General features: G+C 45.7%; 1 protein-coding gene across 1 annotated transcript in view; it reads left to right on the top strand.

The window, feature by feature from the left end:
- LOC139276849 (protein spire homolog 1-like) overlaps window positions 1-24,106 on the top strand; it is a 63,020-nt gene that overhangs the window by 13,946 nt on the left and 24,968 nt on the right. Inside the window, exons 3-9 of the mRNA XM_070894847.1 lie at window positions 1,669-1,827; window positions 6,002-6,127; window positions 11,383-11,439; window positions 18,864-19,028; window positions 20,766-20,840; window positions 21,443-21,566; window positions 23,084-23,220. Coding sequence (XP_070750948.1) covers window positions 1,669-1,827; window positions 6,002-6,127; window positions 11,383-11,439; window positions 18,864-19,028; window positions 20,766-20,840; window positions 21,443-21,566; window positions 23,084-23,220 — 843 coding nt within the window. The remainder of the gene's footprint in view (window positions 1-1,668; window positions 1,828-6,001; window positions 6,128-11,382; window positions 11,440-18,863; window positions 19,029-20,765; window positions 20,841-21,442; window positions 21,567-23,083; window positions 23,221-24,106) is intronic.

The raw sequence follows: 24,106 nt of genomic DNA, 5'->3' as shown, positions 1-24,106 counted from the left end.
AAATGGTGAGCCTTTTCTCAACTGGTCCTTGAAGAAGTTTTGGCCTTAGCTTTTTAGTTATTAATCATATACACATGCCAGAAGGCCTTCCATTATTTCGTAGCTTGATGGCATGAGCTGTTTTAGCTTGGCCCACAAGTACCTCTTGAACTATCTCATTGGTATTGATCTGTACACTTGGCTGTTAGTCAAGGGCCGACCCTATCCTGTTGAATCAGAGAATAGAATCATAGAATGGCCGCCTTCCATGTTGTAACCATTCAGCCCATTGAGCCTGTGCCAGCTCTCCAAGAGCACCTCAGCTCATCCCACTCCCCACCCTTTCCCCATAGCCCTGCATTTTTTCTCCTTCAGGTACTTATCCAATTCCCTTGTGAAAGCAGTGATCGAGTCTGCCTCCACCACCCTTTCAGGCCATGAATTCCAGATCCTAACCACTCACTGTTTTTTGTGTCGCCTTTGGTTCTTTTGCCAATTACCTTAAATCTCTGGTTCTCCACCCTTCTACCAACAGTGTTTTTCTCTACTCTGTCCAGACCCCATGATTTTGAACACATCTATCAAATCTTCTCTACTCTAAGGAGAACAAACCCCAGCTTCTCCAGTCTATCCATGTAACTGAAGTCCTTATCCCTGGACTCATTCTCAAATCTTTTCTGCACCCTCTCTAAGGTCTTCACATCCTTCCCAAAGTGCGGGGCCCAGAATTGGACAATTCCAGTTGAAGCTGAACCAGTTTTTTTTTTTTTTAAATACAGATGGTTCTTCATTTCCAATCTTTTGTACTCTCTGCCTTTATTCATGCGGGCCAGGATCCTGTAAACTTTAACCACTTTCTCAACCTGTCTTGCCACCCAACAATTTGTGTGCACATACCCCAGGTCTCTCTGTTCATGCATATTTCCGCTCCTCATTCTTTTTACCAAAAATATCACTTTGCACTTTTCTGCGTTAAATCTCATCTGCCACGTGTCTGCCCATTTCACCAGCCTGTCTATATCCTCCTGAAGTCTATCGCTATCCTCCTCACTGTTCATTATACTTCCAAGTTTTGTATCGTCTGCAAATATTGAAATTGTGCCCTGTACACCCACATCCAAATCGGCAATATATATCCAGAAAAGCAGTGGTCTGAGTCCCAACCCCTGCGGAACACCACTGTTGAACCTATGTTCACAAGGTGTGGGTTTAGGGGCTCAGTTAACACAGTTGCTCTTCCATTGTGGCTTCTTCTGAGCTAATGCTGGAATGGAAATGCTATTTTGAAAACTTGTGTATTAAAGGAAAAAATGACTGCTATTTGGTCACTGATTGTTTTTTCCCTGGCTGGTAATGTCGGAGTTAATTGGGCATCGGGCTGGTTACATCCATTCTAAATCCAATGGCCTGTTTCTAATGCATGTTGAAGTGAGTGCCTTGCTGAAGTATTTTTATACTTTTCTAACTTTCAGTGCTGCTGTGTAATTTCCTCACTCATGAGGAACCAGCATTAATATAATGGGCCTTTTTCACCAAATGGGTTGTGATGTGGCTCGCTTAATCTGGTTACCCATTTCAGGTCATCATTGCTGCACTTTCTCTGGTCCCAACTTTCTATAAAACTGAATCTAGTGGGATCGGCCTTGTTTAACTGCTTTGATATTTAATCAGGAATGTGGCTTGTTTCAGGTTGTTGACTCTCTGGGAGTGCTAATTTATAAGGCGCTGGATTGGAGTCTAAGTGACGATGAAGAACGAGTTCTCAGCCCGCCGTTGGAACAGTTGATCGAGGAAATGGTGCTGAGAACAGAAAATCAGCCACCAGGCACTATCGCTGAAATTGTTAAGGTACCTTGTGTGTGTGAGGTGTTGTAACTGAACTATTGGGCAGCATTGGCTTCACAAATACATGGCCAAATGTTTAGTTTGGCCAAGTGGAAAAATCCAAATATCACTAATTTATATTATGGCAAAGATGCATTTTGATACAATTTGTCTTTGTATTGTGATATTGTCAAACTTAATTTGTCGATCCTTCTAAAAGATGTCCAATTCTGGTAAATGTCAATTTTCTTTGACCTATCTGTAAATGATGGTAATTTCTCTTCATTCAGTGCAAGTGTCGGCTATGGCTCAGAGGGTAGCTCCTCTCCTCTGAGCCTGAAGGTTGTGGGTTCAAGTCCCACTCCAGGGACTTGAGCAGACAAAAAAATCTAAGCTGACACTCCAGTGCAGTGCTGAGGGAGCACTGCACTCGGGTGCTGTCTTTCAGATGAAACGTTAAACTGATGCCCCATCTGCGCTCGTGGATGTAAAAGATCCTATGGCTCTATTTCGAAGAGGAGCAGGGAAGTTAATCCCAGTGTCCTGGCCAATATTTATCTCAATCTTTTTTTTAATGTTATGTTGATTATCTCTGCTGTTTGTGGGAGCTTGTTGTGCACAACTTGGCTGCTGCGTTTCCCACATTACAACAGTGACTTCACTCCAAAAGTACTTAATTGGTTGTAAAGTGCTTTAAGACGTCTGGTGGTCGTGAAAGGCGCTATATAAATTCCTAAGAAACCATCTCCACACAGCTGATGTCCTGGTATGGTCCAGTGTCAATCTTGATTCCCATGGGACTGAGACCATTTTTGTTCTATTTATTGAATCTCAAAGCCTATTGTTACTGTCCTAATTCATCCCACTCCTTGCTCTATCCCCATAGCCCTGCAAGTTTTTATCCTGTTCAGTTTTGAAAATTACTATTGAATCTGCTTCCACCACCCTTTCAGGCAATGTGTTCCAGATCATAACTGTTCCTTCCCAATTATCTTCAAGCTGTGTTCTCTGGTTGACCTTCAGGCAGTTTGTTCAAATATTTCTACTTTGTCTAGAACTGAGGTTCTTCCTGCCACCACCACACTCCCTTTTAACGTGTGGTAGCCATTGCGCATCCGCAACCACACGGGCTTGACAGCTGGGTTTTTATCCAGTGGCAAGGGTTGAACCAGGACAACCGGAGACCTGCTCTGCTGCACGGACCTAGTGCGCACAAGTATTGCAGTGTGGGCTGGCCTGCGCTGCCCCAAGCCCTCAGCTCTTTTGGGCTCTAGCCTCATTTGCTGCACCTCCACACCAAACATTTGCCAAACCTCCGTCACGATCACCCAGCACATCTCAGCCATGATCCCTTCATCGCTCCTCTGCCCCAATCACTCGTTGCAAGTCCGCCACGACCTTCCTGCTCCTCTGCTTTACCAGGGCCCCACCGATGCTCCTGCCCACACTCTAAATGGCAACCTGGGTCACAGAAACATAGAAAATAGGTGCAGGAGTAGGCCATTTGGTCCTTCGAGCCTGCACCGCCATTCAATAAGATCATGGTTGATCATTCCTTCAGTACCCCTTTCCTGCTTTTTCTCCATACTCCTTGATCTCCTTAACCGTAAGGGCCATATCTAACTCCTTCTTGAATATATCCAATGAACTGGCATCAACAACTCTGGCAGGGAATTCCACAGGTTAACAACTCTGAGTGAAGAAGTTTCTCCTCATCTCAGTCCTAAATGGCCTACCCCTTATTCAAAGACCATGTCCCCTGGTTCTGGACTTCCCCCAACATTGAGAACATTCTTCCTGCATCTAACCTGTCCAGTCCTGTCAGAATCTTCTGTTCTGAGATCCCCTCAACCTTTTAAACACCAGTGAATAAAGGCCCAGTTGATCCAGTCTCCTCATATGACAGCCCAGCCATCACTGGAATCAGTCTGGTGATCCTTCACTGCACTCTCTCAATAGCAAGAATGTCCTTCCTCAGACTAGGAGACCAAAACTGAACACTATTCCAGGTGAGGCCTCACCAAGGCCCTGTACAACTGCAGTAAGACCTCCCTGCTCCTGTACTCAAATCCCCTAGCTATGAAGGCCAGCATAGCATTTGCCTTTTACCACCTGCTGTACCTGCATGCCCGCTTTCAGTGACTGATGAACCATGACACCCAGGTCTTGTTGCACCTCCCCTTTTTCTAGTCTGCTGCCATTCAGATAATATTCTGCCTTTGTTTTTGCCCCCAAAATGGATAACCTCACATTTACCCACATTATACTGCATCTGCCATGTATTTGTCCACTCACCTAACCTGGCCAAGTCACCCTGCAGCCTCTTAGCATCCTCCTCACAGCTCACACTGTCACCCAGTTTAGTGTCATCTGCAAACTTGGAGATATTACACTCTATATTCCTTCACCTAAATTGTTAATGTATATTGTAAAGAGCTAGAGTCCCAGCACTGAGCCCTGCAGCACCCCACTAGTCACTACCTGCCTCCTGAAAAGGACCCGTTTATCCCGACTCTCTGCTTCCTGTCTGCCAACCAGTTCTCTATCCACGCCTATACATTACCCCCAATACCATGTGCTTTAATTTTGCACACCAATCTCTAGTGCAGGACCTTGTCAAAAGCCTTTTGAACGTTCAAATACACTACATCCACTGGTTCTCCCTTGTCCACTCTACTAGTTACAGCCTCAAAATTCCAGAAGATTTGTCAAGCATGATTTCCCTTTCATAAATCCATGATGACTCGATCCGATCCTGTCACTGCTTTCCAAATGCGCTGCTATTTCGTCCTTCATGATCGATTCCAACATTTTCCCCACTACTGATGTTGGGCTAACCAGTCTATAATTACCTGTGTTTTTTCTCTTTTTTTAAAAAAGTGGTGTTACATTAGCTACCCTCCAGTCCATAGGAAGTGATCCAGAGTTGATAGATTGTTGGAAAATGATCAATGCATCCACTATTTCTAGGGCCACTTCCTTAAGTACTCTGGGATGCAGACTCAGGAGCCAGGGATTTATCTGCCTTCAATTCCATCAATTTCCCTAACACTATTTCCCACCTAATAAGGATATCTTTCAGTTCCTCATTCTCACTCGACCCACTATCCCCTAGTACATTCGGAAAGTTATTTGTATCTTTGTGAAGACAGAACCGAAGTATTGGTTCAATTGGTCTGCCATTTCTTTGTTCCCAATTATAAATTCACCTGAATCTGACTGCAAGGGACCTATGTTTGTCTTTACTAATCTTTTTCTCCTCTTGTATTTATAGAAGCTTTTGCAGTCAGTTTTTATGTTCCCTGCAAGCTTCCCCCCTCGTACTCTATTTTCCCCCTCTTAATTAAACCCTTAGTCCTCCTGAATTCTAAATTTCTCCCAGTCCTCAGATTTGTTGCTTTTTCTAGCCAATTTATATGCCTCTTCCTTGGTTTTAACCTATCCTTAATTTCCCTTGTTAGCCACGGTTGAGCCACCTTCCTGTTTTTTTTTACTCCAGACAGGGATGTACAATTGCTGAAGTTCATCCATGTGATAGTTAAATGTTTGCCATTGCTTATCCACCGTCAACCCTTTAAGTATCCTCTGCCAGTCTATTCTAGCCAATTCACGCCTCAGTCGAAGTTACCTTTAAGTTCAGGACCCTAGTTTCCGAATTAACTTTGTCACTCCATCTTAAGGGTCCTGATGACATCACCTACCTCAGCTGTTGCACATTTGTCAGCTCGTGCTGGGAGCTGCAGTGGCATGCTCCAGCTCTTATACTCCCGACCTGCGGTGGTGTCCTCTCTCAGGTTGGAGTAGCCCACAAAACCCACACAGCGATACCAAATTACCAAAACATGGGCATTGTGGAGCAGGCTGTACCACAAAGGTAAAACTGCGAGAATGCCCCAAGGCTACCATGGAGACCTGTTGGTGGGGTTTCTGTGCCACTGTTCAGTCTTTGCAGTTCCACATTTGGCTTGTCGTGGCAGTGATGCTCGTTCGCTGGGCACAAATGGCAAAACTGCTGCTGCAATACGGGCCATTCAGACCATTCGGTCCTGTAAATGGGCTCTATCCTGAATAAAGTCGTGAAGCTAATTAATGAATTAAATCTGGGAGCTCCTTAAGATCCTGTAGTCGGCTGTGGGAAGTTGAACTGGTGAAATAACTTTTTCGGCCTCGAGGTAAATTTATTCTGCTGTGGTTTCAGATGTGTGAAAACCGCCTCCAGAATCCTTCCAAAGCAGCGGCTGACTATCAAGCTGTGAGTAAGGCTCTGTTTGCCGAGACGCAGGAATTGCGCAACAAATTGAACAGCATCAAAAGTGCAAAAACGGTAAGGCAACTTTCAACAACAACTTGACTTGTACCACCTTTAGTATAGAAAAATATCCCAAGGTGCTGCACAGCAGTGCAATCAGAAAACAGGCCAGACAAGGGGACGTTAGGGGTGACTAAAAGCTTGGTTGAAGGAGGAGAATGAAGCTGAGGGATTTCGGGAGAGAATTCCAGAAATTGGAGCCTCGACCGCCAAGTCACGGCTGCCAATTGTGGGGTGAAGGGAGTGGGGGTAGAGTTAAGGGAGTGCATGGTGATTGGGGGTGGGGGGCGTGGGCGCAGGGCTGCATGGCGTGCCTGCTGATCTCAGATGACCAAATAGCTCATCGAATCATTTTGTGGAAAATTCAGCTGTTTTTGGCAAGCAGGAAATATATATTTTAATTCAGTCACAGGATGTGGATGTTGCTGGCAAGGCTGGCATTTATTGCCTATCCCTAGTTGGCCTTGAGAAGGTGGTGGTGAGCTGTTTCAGTCTGTGTGGTGGAGATTCTCCCACAGTGCAGTTAGGGAGAGAATTCCAGGATTTTGACCCAGCAGCTATGAAGGAACAGCAATATACTTCCAAGTCAGGATAAGATGTAATTTTATTTGCAGGTGATGGTGCTCCCATGTGCCTGCTGCCCTTGTCCCCCAATGTTTAAGGTGGTGGATGGAATGCTGATCAAGTGGGCTGCTTTGTCCTGGATGGTGTCGAGCTTCTTGAGTGTTGTTGGAGCTGCACTCATCCAGGCAACTGGAGAGTATGCCATCGCACCTGATTTTTGCTTTGTAGATGGTGGAAAGGCTTTGGGGAGTCTGGAGGTGAGTTAAGTCACCACACAATACCCAACCTCTGACCTGCTCTTGTAGCCACACTATTTGTGGCTGGTCCAGATAAATTTCTGGCCAGTGGTGACTCCCAGGATTTTGTTGGGATATGATGGTACTGCTGTTGAATGTCAAGGGGCGATGGTTAGACTCTCTGTTTGGAGATGGTCATTGCCTGGCACTTGTGTGGCATGAATGTTACTTGCCACTTATCAGCCCAAGCCAGGATGTTGTCCAGATCTTGCTGCATGTGGGCATGGACTGTTCAATCTGAGGAATTATGAATGGCGAGTGCAAGCATCAGTGAACATCCCCACTTTGGGACTTTGTTGGAGGAAGGTCATTGATGAAGCAGCTGAAGATGGTTGGGCCTGGAACACTGCCCTGAGAAACTCTTGCAGCAATGTCCTGGGGATGAGATGATTGACCTCCAAACACCACAACCATCTTCCTTTGCACTAGTTATGACTTCAACCAATGAATCCTCCTGATTCCCATTGACTTCAATTTTACCAGATCTCCTTGGTGCATGGCCACAGAGACTTGTCCCTATTTTTAAACTGGATTGGTTTATGGAATTAACTTTGACTACCTCTTGCAATACAATCTAGGATGATCAAACACCTACCATGTAATCTTCCGATTCCCTCTAACTGATTCTAATAAGAACAGGAGTAGGCCATATGGTCCCTGGAGCCTGCTCCACCATTCAATAAGATCATGGCTGATCTGATCCTGGCCTCAACTCCACTTTCTTGCCTGCTCCCCATAACCCTTGACTCTCATCATTCAAAAATCTGTCTATATCCACCTTAAATATATTCAATGACCCAGCCTCCACAGCTCTCGGGCAGAGAATTCCAAAGATTCACTGGCCTCAGAAGAAATTCCTCCTCATTTCCATTTTAAATGGGCAACCCCTTATTCTGAAACTATACCCCCTAGTTCTAGATTTCCCCCACAAGGGGAAACATCCTCTCTGCATCTATCCTGTCCAGCCCCCTCAGAATCTTATACGGTTCAATAAGAGCACCTGAAACAATTCTCATCAGAGATGGTTGCAATGTATTTTCCCAGCAAGAGGCGGGTACTCACTAATAATAAAAACAAAGTGCTGGAAATCTGTGGGTCAGGCAACATCTGTTCTGACGAAGGGTCATCGACCTGAAACATTAACTCTGTTTCGCTCTCCTCAGCTGCTGCCTGACCCACAGATTTCCAGCATTTTCTGTTTATTTCCAATTCCAGCATCTGCAGTATTTTGCTTTTGTGTGAAAGTACTCATTAAATCTATTATTGGATATTGTCCCTCTGCTAGCCCTACCTGCTAAACTGCTGAGTTTAGAAAGTTCAGTACTTCAACTTTCTGCTCCTTGAATTGGTGAATTGGCTTTGCATGGACCATGTGTAGCCCTTGCCTAAAAGGCCAAGATTTCTTCAAAGAATCTCCTGTATTCATTGAACCAACATGAAATTGTTAAGGCTAGCTGGAGCCCAAGGTTCTCCAAGCAGAGATCAATGTGACTTGTATCTGGGTGGAGGACTTCAATGTCCATCACCAAGAGTGGCTTGTAGCACCACTGCTGGCTGAGTCCTGAAGGACATAGCTGGCAGATTGGGCCTGTGGTAGGTGGTGAGGGAACAAACGAGGGAAAATCCTGCTTGACCTCGTCACCAATCTACCTGTCGCAGATGCATCTGTCCATGACAGCATTGAGGACACCCTCCATCGTGTTGTGTGGCACTACTACAGTGCTAAATGGGATCGATTCAGAACAGATCTAGCAGCTCAAAACTGGGCATCCATGAGGTGCTGTGGGCCATCAGCAGCAGAATTGTATTCCACTATAACCTCACGGCCCAGCATATCCCTCACTCTACCATTACCATCAAGCCAAGGGACCAACCCTGGTTCAATGAGTGTAGAAGAGCATATCAGGAGCAGTACACCATGCTAATCAATGGAAGCAGCATGCCATAGACCGGGCTAAGCGATCCCACAATCAATGGATCAGATCAAAGCTCTGCAGTCCTGCCACATCCAGTCGTGAATGGCAGGTGGACTATTAAACAACTAACGGGAGGAGGTGGTTCCATGAATATCCCCATCTTCAATGATGATGGAGACCAGTATGAGTGTGCTGAAGTGTTTGCAACTTTGTGTATGCAATAACTTAGACTGAGTAATGTTTAACTCCAAGAGGTATGACCTTGGCTCTGCTTTATTAAGGCCAAAAGTGATTAATATACAAAATGGCTGGCCTCTTGTACTTGGGCTGCACGATGGCCTCCAACAGTGATGCCATCTAGTGGCTAGTGATCCCAAAAGTACGTACGTGACAGCAACCAGCTTCAGCCAGAAGTACTGTGGATGATCCATATTGGCGTCCTCCCCATCACAGAAGCCAGTCTTCAGCGAATTCAACCAAGTGACATCAAACTGCTGAGTGCACTGGATACAGCAAAGACTGGGCCCTGACCACATCCCGGCTGTCGTGCTCCAGAACTAGCCATGCCTCTAGCCAAGCTGATCCAGTACAGCTACAACACTGGCACCTATCTGACAATGTGGGAAAACTGCCCAAGTATGTCCTGTCCACAAAAAGGACAAATCCAAATCAGCCAATTACCACCCCATCAGCAAAGTGATGGATGGTGTTGTCGACAGTGCTATCAAGCGGCACTTACTCACCAATAACCTGCTCACCAATGCTCAGTTTGGGTTCTGCCAGGACCACTCTGCTCCAGACCTAATTACAGCCTTGGTTCAAAAATCAGCAAAAGAGCTGAATTCCTGAGGGGAGAGTGACTGCCCTTGGCAACATTTGACAGTGTGGCATTAAGGAGCCCTAGTAAAACTGAAGTCAATGGGAATCAGGGAAAACTCTCCACTGGCTGGAGTCATACCTAGCACAAAGGAAGATGGTTGTGGTGGTTTGAGGTCCATCATCACAGCCCCAGGATATTGTTGTTGCAGAAGTTCCTCTGGGCAGTGTCCTAGGCCAAACCATCTTCAGCTGCTTCATCAATGACTTTCCCTCCATCATAAGGTCAGAAGTGAGGATGTTCACTGACTGCAGTGTTCAGTGCCATTCGCAACTCCTCAGATAATGGAGCAGTCCAGGCTCGCATGCCGCATGATCTGGGTGTCATTCAGGCTTGTGCTGATGAGTGTCAAGTAACTTTCATGCCACAAGTGGCAGGCAATAACTATCTCCAAGTCAGGAGTGTGATGGAATACTCTCCATTTACCTGGATGAGTGCAGCTCCAACTACACGAAGCTTGCCACCATCCAGGACAAAACAGCCCACTTGATTGGCACGCCATCCACCACCTTTAACATTCACTCCCTCCACCACCAGCGCACCGTGGCTGCAGTGTGCACCATCTACAAGATGCACTGCAGCAACTCACCAAGGCTTCGGCAGCACCCCCCAAACCCGCGACCTCTACCACCTAGAAGAATGACAGCAGGCGCATGGGAACATCACCTGCAAGTTCAAGTCATACCCATCCTGACGGAAGTATATTGCCATTCCTTCATCGTCGCTGTCAAAATCCTGGAATTGCCACTGGGAGTACCTTCACCACACTGACTGCAGCGGCTCAAGGTGACTCTCTACCTTCTCGAGGGCAATTGGGGATGGGCAATAAATGCTGGCCTTGCCAGCGATGCCCATGAACTAATTCATAAATAAAAATTTCTTGCTTACTCAGTCAAATGTTGAAGTAAATACAATTGTGGACTTTTTCTTGCATGGAGATTTCCCTCTGCTGGTTTTTTTCCTTGGTGTTTGTCATGGGGGTCACCAACTCTCTCATACCTACTGCTGTTAATCTGAGCCTAGGCCATGAGTGTGCACTGATGGTCAACAGCAGGGGATATCCTGACTTGTCTTCAATGTTAACCTGTCCTCTTCAGCATGTGTAACTGGCTGGCAATCCAGAGCAGGAACCTGAGTTTCCCCATCCCCAGATTGCAATGTGCTTGTAAGTTTCAGGCTGAAGCCTTTTAACATTATTTTGCATTCTTTTCTAACCCCTGCATGGTCAGACATACTAATCTAAATTACTACAGGAAAATCTTCAGCGTGCTGCACAAATCAACATTGAAGTGTTCCAGTGAAAATTGATCTAGATTGGAAATCTCATCCTCTCCATTGGAAACATGTGTAACTGCTCTGGATCTCCCTCCCTCCCTCCCTCCCTCCCTCCCTCCCTCCCTCCCTCCCCCCCCCCCCCCCCCCCCCACACACACACTCCTTTCTCATTTCCATTTCCACCTTCCTGATGCTAAGTGTTTGGCATAGTAGACAGCTTATTCAATGGAGCTGTTTTAGTAGAATTCTATCACTAGCTAGGCTTCAATCGAATGTTGTATATCATGTTCTGAACTCTTGAGGTTTTAAACCTTGTGTAATTTTGTACCTTCATTCTTGCAGACTCTAAAGCTAGAGGATGAGCCATCTTGTGAAAAACACCTTGAGACTGTGTACTGGGTGAGAAGCTCTACTTGCTGTCATTAATTCCCAATTCACTTTTTTTTCATTTTACCTTAAGTAAAATGTTGGAATGTTTGTCTTTGCTGCTCAGTTTGACTGTTGGTAGCAGAGCTGCCTCAGTCAGGTTTTGGGTTCAAGCCCCACTCTGGCACGAACTGACTGAGTTAGTGCAGTATTTGAGGGTGCTCCACTCTTTCAGATGCTGTCCTTTGAATGAGCCACCTGATTCAGTCTGTGTTCTGCATGTTTAACCATCCCAGGGCACTATTTGAAGAGCAGAAATTTCTCCTGGGGCTTTGACTCATTCTTGCCTCAACCAAAAACAGATTAGCTGGTCATTTCATAAAGTGCAAAGTTTGTTTAAAAGTCCCTGCAGTTCAAAATTAATTTTTTTTTAGATATTTGAATCATAAAGTGCCATAATTGTGCAAGTTTTCTTGTCCATTTAACGAATTGGTTAACGAAAAAAACTTTGCCCATCCCTTTGACTTATTACCAGTTCACTGGTTCTGCTTCTGGATCCTATTGAACAAATCTTGATGGTTACTATAAAGCCAACCCCACTTCACTCCTCCCCCACCTCAACTTCCTGTTTGCCCAATTCAACCTCAGACCAAGAACCAGTTGGTTCAACCCTTAATCTCTGCCATTGCTCCCTGTGGCTCAGTGGGCAGCACACTCACCTCTGTCAGAAGGTTGTGGGTTCAAGTCCCACTCCAGGGACTTGGGTGCTCACACTCCAGCACTGTGCTATCGAAGGTGCCGTCTGTTGGATAAGATATTAAACTGGGGCCCAGTTTGCTCTTGTGGACATTGGATCCCATGGCAGTATTTTGAAGAGCATGGGTGTCCTGGCCAATATTTATCCTTGTCGATATAACACAAAAAAACAGATTATCTGGTCATAATCACATTGCTGTTCATGGGAGCTTGGTTGTGTGCAAATTAGCTGCTGCGTTTCCTACATTACAATAGTGACTACACTCCAAAAGTACTTCATTGGCTGTAAAGCACTGCGATGTCTGGTGGTCATGAAAGGTGCTATATAAATGCAAGTCTTTCTGTGCAGGCACAGCCACAACAGGATACCTTAGTGTACTACTTTTGGAAGCACTGCAATCCAAATGTACAATGGCTTCAAAAATATATGCAAATATTGAGAATCTGAAAGTATAACTTGTGCTGTTGGTTCATTGTTGAAGGCTCTATAAAGTATGAATTTTCATTAACTTCATTTCTTGTATACAATCCTTTAAACTGTCGTGATAGGGATGCTGTTGAAATGACACTGGCTGTCTTTTTAATAAATTAACTGAATTTGTATACCAAGATATTTACTTTAAACTGAACATCTGATAACTCAAACCTAGCTACCAATTCATAGAATGGTTACAGCACAGGAGGAGGCTGTCCAGCCTGTGCCAGCTAAGAGCACTTCAGCTAGTCCCCTTCCCCGTAGCCCTGCAATTTTTATTTTTCCTTCAGGTACTTAGCTAATACCCTTTTTGAAAGCCATGATTGAATCTGCCTCCACCACCCTTTAGGCAGTGAATTCCAGATCCTAACTGTAAAGTCCTGTCCCCTCAGTACAGATTCACATGAGGCATGTAGTGAAGTCAAGGTCACTCTGGACCTGCACCTTTATTTTACAGCTCTGGAATGCTGCACTTGCCTGAGACCTGTGCTTATATACCTGTCACTTGCAAGTGCACCCCTGGTGGTAAGGTATGCTGGTGGTTACAGGTCATATCTTATTAGTGATGTACAGCATGTTAGGATACAGTTATATATAATAATGTAAGATACATGACATCACCCTCCCCCGAGGTCTTATTGTCTTTATAGGTTCAGTCTCAGGTGGTCTACGCTCTTCAGTGGAGCGTCTGAGTTGTGGTTCAGTTGTTAAGGATGTCATAGCAGTGCATTTGGAAAGAGGTGACATGATAGGTCCAAGTCAGCATGGATTTGTGAAAGGGAAATCATGCTTGACAAATCTTCTGGAATTTTTTGAGAATGTTTCCAGTAGAGTGGATAAGGGAGAACCAGTTGATGTGGTATATTTGGACTTTCAGAAGGCGTTCGACAAGGTCCCACACAAGAGATTGATGTGCAAAGTTAGAGCACATGGGATTGGGGGTAGTGTACTGACATGGATTGAGAACTGGTTGTCAGACAGGAAGCAAAGAGTAGGAGTAAATGGGTACTTTTCAGAATGGCAGGCAGTGACTAGTGGGGTACCGCAAGGTTCTGTGCTGGGGCCCCAGCTGTTTACACTGTACATTAATGATTTAGATGAGGGGATTAAATGTAGTATCTCCAAATTTGCGGATGACACTAAGTTGGGTGGCAGTGTGAGCTGCGAGGAGGATGCTGTGAGGCTGCAGAGCGACTTGGATAGGTTAGGTGAGTGGGCAAATGCATGGCAGATGAAGTATAATGTGGATAAATGTGAGGTTATCCACTTTGGTGGTAAAAACAGAGAGACAGACTATTATCTGAATGGTGACAGATTAGGAAAAGGGGAGGTGCAAAGAGACCTGGGTGTCATGGTACATCAGTCATTGAAGGTTGGCATGCAGGTGCAGCAGGCGGTTAAGAAAGCAAATGGCATGTTGGCCTTCATAGCAAGGGGATTTGAGTACAGGGGCAGGGAGGTGTTGCTACAGTTGTACAGGGCATTGGTGAGGCCACACCTGGAGTATTGTGTACAGTTTTGGTCTCCTAACCTGAGTAAGGACATTCTTGCTATTGAGGGAGTGCAGCGAAGGTTCACCAGACTGATTCCCGGGATGGCGGGACTGACCGATCAAGAAAGACTGGATCAACTGGGCTTGTATTCACTGGAGTTCAGAAGAATGAGAGGGGACCTCATAGAAACATTTAAAATTCTGACGGGGTTAGACAGGTTAGATGCAGGAAGAATGTTCCCAATGTTGGGGAAGTCCAGAACCAGAGGTCACAGTCTAAGGATAAGGGGTAAGCCATTTAGGACCGAGATGCGGAGGAACTTCTTCACCCAGAGAGTGGTGAACCTGTGGAATTCTCTACCACAGAAAGTTGTTGAGGCCAATTCACTAAATATATTCAAAAAGGAGTTAGATGAGGTCCTTACTACTAGGGGGATCAAGGGGTATGGCGAGAAAGCAGGAATGGGGTACTGAAGTTGAATGTTCAGCCATGAACTCATTGAATGGCGGTGCAGGCTAGAAGGGCCGAATGGCCTACTCCTGCACCTATTTTCTATGTTTCTATGTTTGCCTTGGTGTCTTTTTTCTTTGGATGTGGTTGTTGGTATCTCGCCTGGGTTGTCTGTTGGGATTGCCCTTTCCTCAGGTTGTTCCCTCTGTCCACCAGGTGTGGTGCGAGTTCCACATTGTATCTGCCTCTGGTTCCGCAGTGTTGTTAAATCTGCTTTTGACTACATGCCTCTGGCAGGTTTTGCCATTGTCCATTTGTACGACCAGTAGCCTGTTTCCTTCCTTGCCCGTTACTGTCCCTGCAAGCCATTTGGGAGCCTGCCATAGTTTAGTACAAACACTTTGTCCCCTATCTCATTCCATCTCCCTCTTGAATTTCTGTCATGGTACTCAGTCAGCTTATGGCGCTTTGCTTCAACGATTTTGTGCATGTCTGGGAAGATTAATGAGCCTTGTTTTTAAAGTCCTTTTCATCAACAGTTGCGTGGGGGGATCCCAGTCAGTGAGTGCGGACGAGATCTGTATGCCAGCAGCAGTCGCAACAGGCAACCCTGCAGCGTGGGACCTTGGATTTTAAGCATGCCTTGTTTAATGATTTGCACTGCTCTCTCCGCCTGGCTGTTGGAGGCCGGCTTGAACGGTGCCGTCTTGACGTGATTTATGCCGTGATCAATTATAAAGTTTTGGAATTCTGCGCTGGTGAAGCAGTGACCATTGTCACTGACCAATATGTCAGGGATTCTGTGCATTGCAAACATGGTTGCAAGGCTCTCCAGTGGTGGAGGTTGTGCTTGAGTTTAAAATGGTGCATTCGATCCACTTTGAAAATGCATCTACAACTATAAGGAACATTTTGCCCATGAATGGGCCCACATAATCTACGTGCACCCGCGACAATGGTTTCGTAGGCCAGGGGCTCAATGGAGCCTCCCTGGGGGCATTGCTGAGTTGGGCACAAATGGTGCACCTTCGGACGCAGAGCTCCAAGTCCGCGTCAATACCAGGCCACCAGACGTGGGATCTGGCTATGGCCTTCGAGAACGATCCCCGGGTGCTTGCGGTGGAGATCCCGGACAAATGCCTCTCTGCTTCGCAGAGGCATGACTACTCGGCTGCCCCACATCAGGCAGTCTGCTTGTAGTGATAGCTCATGCATGCGTCTGTGAAAGGGTTTTAATTCCTCGGGGCAGGCTTGTGGTCTGTTTCTAATGCGATTTTGGCCCCGAAAAGTTATTGGTGCATCTTTTTGACATGTACACACACACGAGCGCCTCCTTCTCTACCATTCCGTACCCGCGCTCCGCCCGCAAAAGTGACCTGGAGGCATAAGCTATGGGTTGTAATTTGCCTGCACTATTGACATGTTGCAAAACGCACCCGACCCCATACGCTGACGCATCGCATGTGAGAACTAGCTTTTTACCTGGATCAAAGAAAGTCAAAACACTTGGAACACATAAGGTTGCGTGCCTTATTGAAGGCGCGTTCCTGGGCGTGCCCCCAAAACCAATCGCACCCCTTCCTGAGTAGCACGTGGAGAGGCCCCAGCAGCGTGCTTAAGTTCTGCATAAAGTTCCCAAAGTAATTGAGTAGCCTGAGAAAGGCGTGCAGTTCTGAGACATTCCGGGGCCTAGGTGCCAGGCAAATTGCTTCTGTTTTGGACTCTGTTGGGCGGATTCCATCAGCGGCACTCCTTCTGCCCAAAAATTCAACCTCTGGTGCGAGAAGCAGGCACTTGGATTTCTTGACTCGTAGGCCTATCTGATCCAACCGCTTTTGTACTTCCTCCAAATTACGGAGATGGGAGTCGGTGTCCCTGCCCGTGATAAGTATGTCGTCTTGAAATACAACTGTCCCCGTGATGGACTTGAGCAGACTCTCCATGTTGTGCTGGAATATGGCAGCTGTCGACCTGATGCCGAATGGGCATCGATTGTACATGAAAAGGCCTCGATGTGTGTTGATGGTGGTGAGTAGCTTGGATTCCTTGGTCAATTCTTGCGTCATATACGCAGATGTGAGGTCTAATTTTGAGAAGTTTGCCTCCAGCCAATGTGGCAAATAAGTCCTCCACTCTGGACAGCGGGTACTGGTCCTGTAGGGAGACTCTGTTTATGGTAGATTTGTAGTCCCCACAGATTCGTACGGATTCATCAGGCTTCATGACTGGGACGATGGGACTTGCCCAGTCGCTAAATTCTACAGATGATATAATGCCTTCCCACAGAAGCCTGTCTAGTTTGTGTTCAATACTTTTCCCTCATCACATAGGGTACAGCTCTGGCCTTGTGATGGACCAGTCTAGCATCCTGTGTGATGTAGATTTTGACTTTGGCCCCTTTGAAAGTGCCCGCACCTGGCTGAAAGATGTTCAAATCGCTTTATAACTGTTGAGCAGGAGGTCTGTTCCTCTAATGACATAGCATGAACATCATCCCATTTCCAGTTTAGTTTTGCCAGCCAGCTTCTCCCCAGCAGTGCTGGGGGGGTCTCTGGGGACAATCCACAGGGGAAGTCGGTTCATTGTCCCTTTGTGTGTGACAGAGAGCATGGCACTGTCGAGGACTGGTATGATTTCTTTGGTATAGGTCCTTAGTTTGGTGTCGACCCTTGAGTTTTGGTCTGTCTCTTTTATGCGGCCACAGTTCAAATTGTTGAGTGCCCATGAGAGATTGACTTGCTCCCGTATCCAGCTCCATGTTGACAGATATCCCGTTGAGTAGGACCCTCTTATAGGAGGCATCCTGTTGTAGGAGCACCGGCCATTGATCGTGTTGACCCGCTGTACATCGGTGTCCCCACCATCTTCTGGAGCGCTTTCCGACCCATTCGATTTGTATACCAGCCGAGCTGCCATTTTTTTGCACATGTGGGCCAAATGCCCTGTATATTCACAATTTCTGAAAACAGCCTGCTGAAGTAGACATCCCCTTGACTAGTGCCCACCCCCACCTCCAGCACAGACCTGTTCCATTGTTCAGTGTTCCCACAGAATGAGCTGCGTCTGGCTGATCTCTCTTGAGCTTCTCTCAGTTTGTAGTTGATTGCTCGCATTGTGGGTTGATGAGGTGTGAACGGCCATTCCTGAGGCCCTTGATGGCTTCTGCCTGCTGTCGAGAGCCTGTTCTCCTGGTTTTGTCTGGGTGGGGGTGGCAGCCTGTTTCGTGCTGTGAACTTCTTGTTCTGATATTTTGTTAGTTGTTGTACCTGCATTGTAAATCAACCTAGTTTCTTCTTCCCCTACCAAGAATGTCTGTGCAACCAGTGCTGCTGCTGCCTCTAAGGTCAGGTTCTTGGTCTCTGAGCTTTCAGAATATGCCTGCGTGGCCTATTCCTTCAATGAAACAGTCTCTCAGCATTTCTCTCCTCAGTTCATCAGAGAACTCACATAAACTAGCCAACCTCTGAAGTTCTGCCACAAAGTCGGGTATGCTCTGGCCCACACAGCGTCTGTAGTTGTAGAACCTGTGTCTGGCCATGTGTAGGCTGCTCGCTGGCTTCAGGTGGTCTCTTACCGGTGTGCTCAATTCTTCAAACTACTTGCTTGCTGGTTTCTCTGGTGCCAACAGATCCTTCATTAAAGCGTATGTTTTCAAGCTACAGCTGGTCGAGATGGGCTCTTCTCTTGTCTGCCTTATCGCCTAACCAGTCTTTGGTTACAAAGCTTTGCTGGAGCCTTTCTATAAAGTCCTCCCAATTGTCTCCCGCATTGTACTTTTCATCTGATCCGTTCGCTATTCTGTAATCCCGTAACCTGTCGTCACTGTAAAGTCCTGTCCCCTCAGTACAGATTCACACGAGACATGTAGTGAAATCAAGGTCACTCTGGACCTGCACCTTTATTTCACAGCTCTAGAATGCTGCACTTGCCTGAGACCTGTCTCTTGCAAGTGCACCCCTGGTTGTAAGGTATGCTGGTGGTTACAGGTCATATCTTATTAGTCATGTATAGCATGTTAGGATACAGTTATATATAATGTAAGATACATGACACTAACTTCCCCCCCCCCCCTCTCTGGTCATCTCTTGCTGTCTCTCTTTTCCCCCCCCCCCCCCTCCTCTGTCTGTCGTGTTTCCCCCCCCCTCCCCCTCCTAATGAGTCAGGTTCCTGTTTGTTCTAATGTTTGAGCATTCATCACACTGAATGTTAATGTCCAAATATCATGTGTGGATATTGAATGCAGTCTGAACACCTTTTTGTCCATGCTTGTCTTTTTCACCTAGAGTCGAGCATGGTTCCAGTTAATGAAGGAGGTGCGAAGTGGAGTGAAGCTAAGGAACTTCCGTGAGCGAAGGTATAGGCCCCTTCCCATCAAGCCCCGACTGTCTCCATTCAAGAAAATTCTGGATGATATTAAATACAAGCGCTATATCCTACACAAGGTTATGGTGAGTTTGTGCTGGGGGTGCAGGGAGCTGTGGCTGAAAACTGTGATGCAGGATTTTGCTGTGTAGGAAATATCACTTCATTATTCTTGCTGTAATGCTTCTTATCTTTCATCTGCACACCCAATATGTCATCTGGGTAGTAGTGGTACAAAAGGTGTAAATTAAACTCTGACCCTATACAATGAATCTAAAATCTCAGATTATCTCGTCAAATTATGCTCATTACTTTGTCCCTCAAACTTTCCAGGCAGTCTGTTGGCAGTTAAATAGAATTATATAGGATGTACCCTTTACAGCACCGAAACAGGCCAGGTTGGAGTTTATGCTCCACACAAGCCTCCTCCCAATTCAGTGAGCAATTCTTCGGGACTTTTTTGCTTCCAGTAACCACCAAGATTGAGTTTGAAACTTTTTAAAATTCTAATGCTCCAGTTGCATCACTCAACTGGCCTCTGGAGCATGATTTGTAAATAAGATTTTACATTTACCCTTCCTTTGTAAATATCCCGACTGTTCAAGAAGACCAAATGGCTTGAGTGTTCAGATAACCATTTCAAATTATTGAAACAGTGGCTGGCATAACCGAGCAATAAAATGGAGTGGTAATGTTCAGGGTTATCTGATTCTTCAATGTCCTCCTGATCTGGAATGGGAATTCAGAGAACATTTACTATTGGCAAATGAAGGGCAAGCTAGCACATGTTGATGTGGCATCTGCCAATGAACAGAGCTGTACTTTCAAGCCTGGGAGCATGTTACTTGCCAAGGGAAGTCCAAGAGGGGCAAAGTGGTGTACCAGGGAATGGCAAGAGAAACAACTAAATGGTAATTTTAGAAACTTAAAATGGGAGGTTGGTAATGGTCCAAATATTTAGTGGAGTAATTTCTTTCAATCCAGATTAATCAATTAATGGCTGTGTTTAGGTAGGTCACCCATGTGTTCTCAACATGCACTGCATTTTCTACACACACAATTATTCTACTTTATGTTGGACAATTATCCTCCATAGAATTTGAGCACATTCCTGTTATGAGGGGTAAATCAGAATGGGCTTCCTAAGCATTAATCAGATTGATCAATTGGTGAGATCTGGCTGCCATTTCCAAGCAGCCTTGTTAAGCTCATAATAAAGTAATGCAACTGAGTACTATAGACAATGAGTAAGTGTGACCTTAGCTCCTTTTATTAAAACTTAAGTGCAGTTACAGCATGGGAGACCTGCTTATATAGTGCTCCCAAGGGATACTGGGATCCCTTGGGACTCCAACAGGTAAGCCCTCTGGTGGCGGTATGATAGTTTGCCTAAGGTTGCATACATAACACCTTGTATGCTCATCCTCCAGCCGCAATTGTAGTTTTGTTCACCTCACTCGATGCCCACTGCCAGAACTACTTGAATTGGGCAAAAAGCTTTCACTTGTACCAAATATCCTTACTAGGTTTGTAAAGAGCACATGAGAATTGTGTAAACGAGCTTCAAATGCTATCAACATGTCTGCTGCTACACAACTGTTGAATTTGAGCATGTTGAAGGTGCAGTATTTCTGGACCTTGCTGGGTGTACCCCTCCCAATTTGGTAACGGTGATTGCAGTTTTAGCAAAAGCACAATTAGCAGGTAGTCCCTGGACAGCCGGAGATGGCTTTTGTTTGAGGTGGAGTGTAGGTGTTTATAATGTTTGGCTGTCGGGACCAAGACTCTTTCAAAGCCAATTTTGCTCCTGTGCTACTTTTCAGGTCAATAGTGATCAACCCAGAACGCCATGTGACATCTTGCTGAATTTTGGCCTCCTGAGGTCCTTGTTGAAACCTGTAAGTATTGATGGTTTGCCTGCACACCAATATACACCTCAAAATGGTCCAGAATTCAATTTGGTCTCCAGGGTTTGACAAGGTTGAGGATGTTGACCCCATGCTGGTGTAGGTTGCTTGTTTTGGTGAATTTGTGGTTGAGATGTAGAGGAAGCGATGCCCCCATGTTTAGATAAAGGATGACCTGTATGTAGATGCTGGCTGTGGAGGTGCTACCATTGCCCTCCTGGGCAACTCCTTGTCTTGTGGTCTCGTGATTTGACTCTCAGCTATTACCTATTGATCAAAACTCCTCAATACAATAGTTTATGTCTTGTCATTTCATTGGGCAGACCAGTTTTAATTTTACAAGAATTTGTAAAATGTGCTTTACTGGCACATAATCTGATGTAAAGAGCTAGGTTTTCCATAAAGTGTTTAAGAGAATAAAACTTGTCTAACTGTAATAGGATATATTGTAAAGAGCTAAATTGACTCCAAGCATCCATAGAAACTACTGGCGAACCTAATGGTTAACCCAAGTCCATCTGTTTGTATCTAAACTCTGCCTGATTGCATATTCTTCAATGTAGCTAATTTTGTTTTTGGCTCCCTGAATTCAGGCAACTGCAAGGAAACTTGGAGACCCGCCCTCTTACACCCCTTGTCTACATGAGATGCTGATGAGGGAGATACAGTCAGGTGTTAGGCTACAACCAGTGTCCTCTGACAATGACAGCCAACCAAGTAAGTTCGACCAAAGATCAGTGCATTCATGAGACTGTTTAATGTCCCTTCCTGGCTATTGCATAACTCCAAGTAAACGATCTTGAGACTCTGCTGCTGATTAGTGACTTGTTCTTCTAAATATAAAGCTTTAAGGGTTTGGGTCATGAATAAACCTTGCTTGCTCAAGCCTAGCTGATTTGAAGTCTAGAAGCAAAAGAAAAGACCTTGGCCATGATTACCCTTGCTTCAGATTATGCTTGCTACATTGATCAATTATCATCTATGCAAATCTTGCAATTCACTGACAAATATTTGTCAGTGAATTGCAACTTTGCCAAATACTCCATCATAGGCAGTCCTTCAAAGTGAGGATGACTTGCTTCCATGCCAAAAAAGGATGAGTTCACAGGTGTTTCAATGAAGGACCTACTATTCCAGGTCCTGAACGATAGTGCAGGATGGAAGACACCTGTGTGGATTTTTTTTAAGTGTGGTGGCTGTTGCACACCTGCCACCACATGGACTTGACAGAGCTAGGTCTTGGTCCAGTGGCAAGGGTTAACCAAGATAACTGGATACCTGCTCTGCTGCATGGACCTAGTGCATACACATCGCAGTGGTGTGCCTCTGGGCCCTCCTCTTCTGAGCCTCGAACTCGCGCCTGTCCTGGGCCCCATAACATCCCTCTATGAACTCTTGCTCCTTTGCTCCAACCTTGCCCCTCCTGCTGTGCCTGCCCGCACTGCAATCAGCAACCTGGCTTCGTAGCAGCACACGCTGCTCCCTGCAGTGGTATGCTGCTCCCTCCAATGGCCCCAGCCTGCTGATGGTCTTGCAGGCCAGGACTGTGCTGATTTCTGGGCCGGGCTGCCACACTAATGTTTTATTAGCCCCCCAGAGAAGTCTGATTACTAGATAATGGTAGGTGTTGTCCCTCTTGTGATGGAGCAAATGTTTAAATGTCTGCTAAGGCCTTTGAAGAACACTGATGGCTTCAAAGCTTTGGGAATTGAGCTCTTTAAATGCACCTTTTCTACCCTTCAGAGTATGTCAGGCAAGGCAATGGTTCCTGGTCAAGTGGAGCCTATTTGTACATTTAGGGCCAGTTCTCAATGAGTTTCATTATGGCATCATGCCCAGGTTGCTGCTCCCATTGGCGTGCTGCAGATTGAAGGCTGATGTCTTGGCTAATTCTAGCTGTATAATGGTGCATGCTACAATTGGACCCATCTAGGAGTCGTAGATTGCATCAGTATACATCCCCCAATTAGTTGAGGCAAGTTCTGGCAATTTTGTATTGAGGGTTTCAGCCATGGATATATTGCAATTAGCAGTGTGGGTTGGCTTGCATTGAATGGTGACATCTTAACACTCAGTTATTGACTAATCCCTGCAATGGATGATCGTGCACCAATCTTTGCAACACTACATTTCCCAAGGTGCCTATACAAGCTGGCTTTCTGGCAGACACAATTGGATAAAGCAGCAAAAGGTTCCATATTTAAATGCCGCATTTTTCCCTCCCCTTTGCCCAGCAGACAATGCAGGTGACCTGGTGCAGCCTGTGTTGGGGCTGCAGGGCCCAGACTCTACCGCCTACCGCAAGCCACATCTGCAGCACCAATCCAAGAATGAATGGAGGATGCCAGAATTCACAGACTTGGAGTCTGAGGTATGGAGTCAATCCTGAATCTAAAGTGTAAGAATTCTGTATGTATAATATATGTATATACCCTGTACACAATGTACAGTTACACAAGACCACTGAATGTATCTCTACACTGTATATACTGCCTGTACCACCAGAGGATGCAACTGGTGGAGATGTAGGTCACCTATACACTGCAGGTAGCCAGGTATAAAAGGGAGCTTGCCTTACTGTACCCTCATTCAGGAGCTGCAATAAATGGACTAAGGTCAACAGTTCAAGTGCAATACCTTACCTCGTGGAGTCATTACTAGAGTGCTTACCGACAAAGTTCAGCGTTGTAATTGGGACTTCTACACTAAACGAAGCCGCTCCAGTCCAAGAATCGATAGTTTCCCCCTCTGGGTTTATCCAGCTGTTCTGCTGGATGGAGTGTTGCGGAGAGTAGAGAGTCTTTATGCTAGGAGCGAATGCTGCCCCTGCTAGCTTCACAGTCTATCATCCAGACCACTGAATATAGAATTGCAAATAAGCTGACTTCTCAAACCAAAGTTTGCAATTCTACACTGGCCAACTAGTAGGAAGGAGAGGTTCAGCTAAATTGGGAAGGGCCTGTGAGCCCCCACTACCTAAAGTGTAGTGCCTTGAAGATTTTCTTGAACAAAGCCTATTTGCAGAATTGTATGGAAAACATCACCTGAGTCTGTTGCAATTGTTTCAGAAATGTGAGCAAATTGTACTGTGCATACAGAGAACTGCAAATACTTGGGACAAATTGAAATGTAGGTGTGCCGTGGAACAGTATATTGCTTGAATTCAGGACTGAGCCAAAATTAATTGACCGTTGTATCCAAAAACATGCGTTCCTGGTATAAACACGGTCGTGTTTAGTTATGTTTGGTTTTTGACT

The sequence above is a fragment of the Pristiophorus japonicus genome, chromosome 12, assembly GCF_044704955.1.
Source record: "Pristiophorus japonicus isolate sPriJap1 chromosome 12, sPriJap1.hap1, whole genome shotgun sequence".
Taxonomy (NCBI): domain Eukaryota; kingdom Metazoa; phylum Chordata; class Chondrichthyes; family Pristiophoridae; genus Pristiophorus; species Pristiophorus japonicus.
Note: the sequence above shows the minus strand (reverse complement) of the source record. Positions and strands in the feature narration are given on the sequence as shown.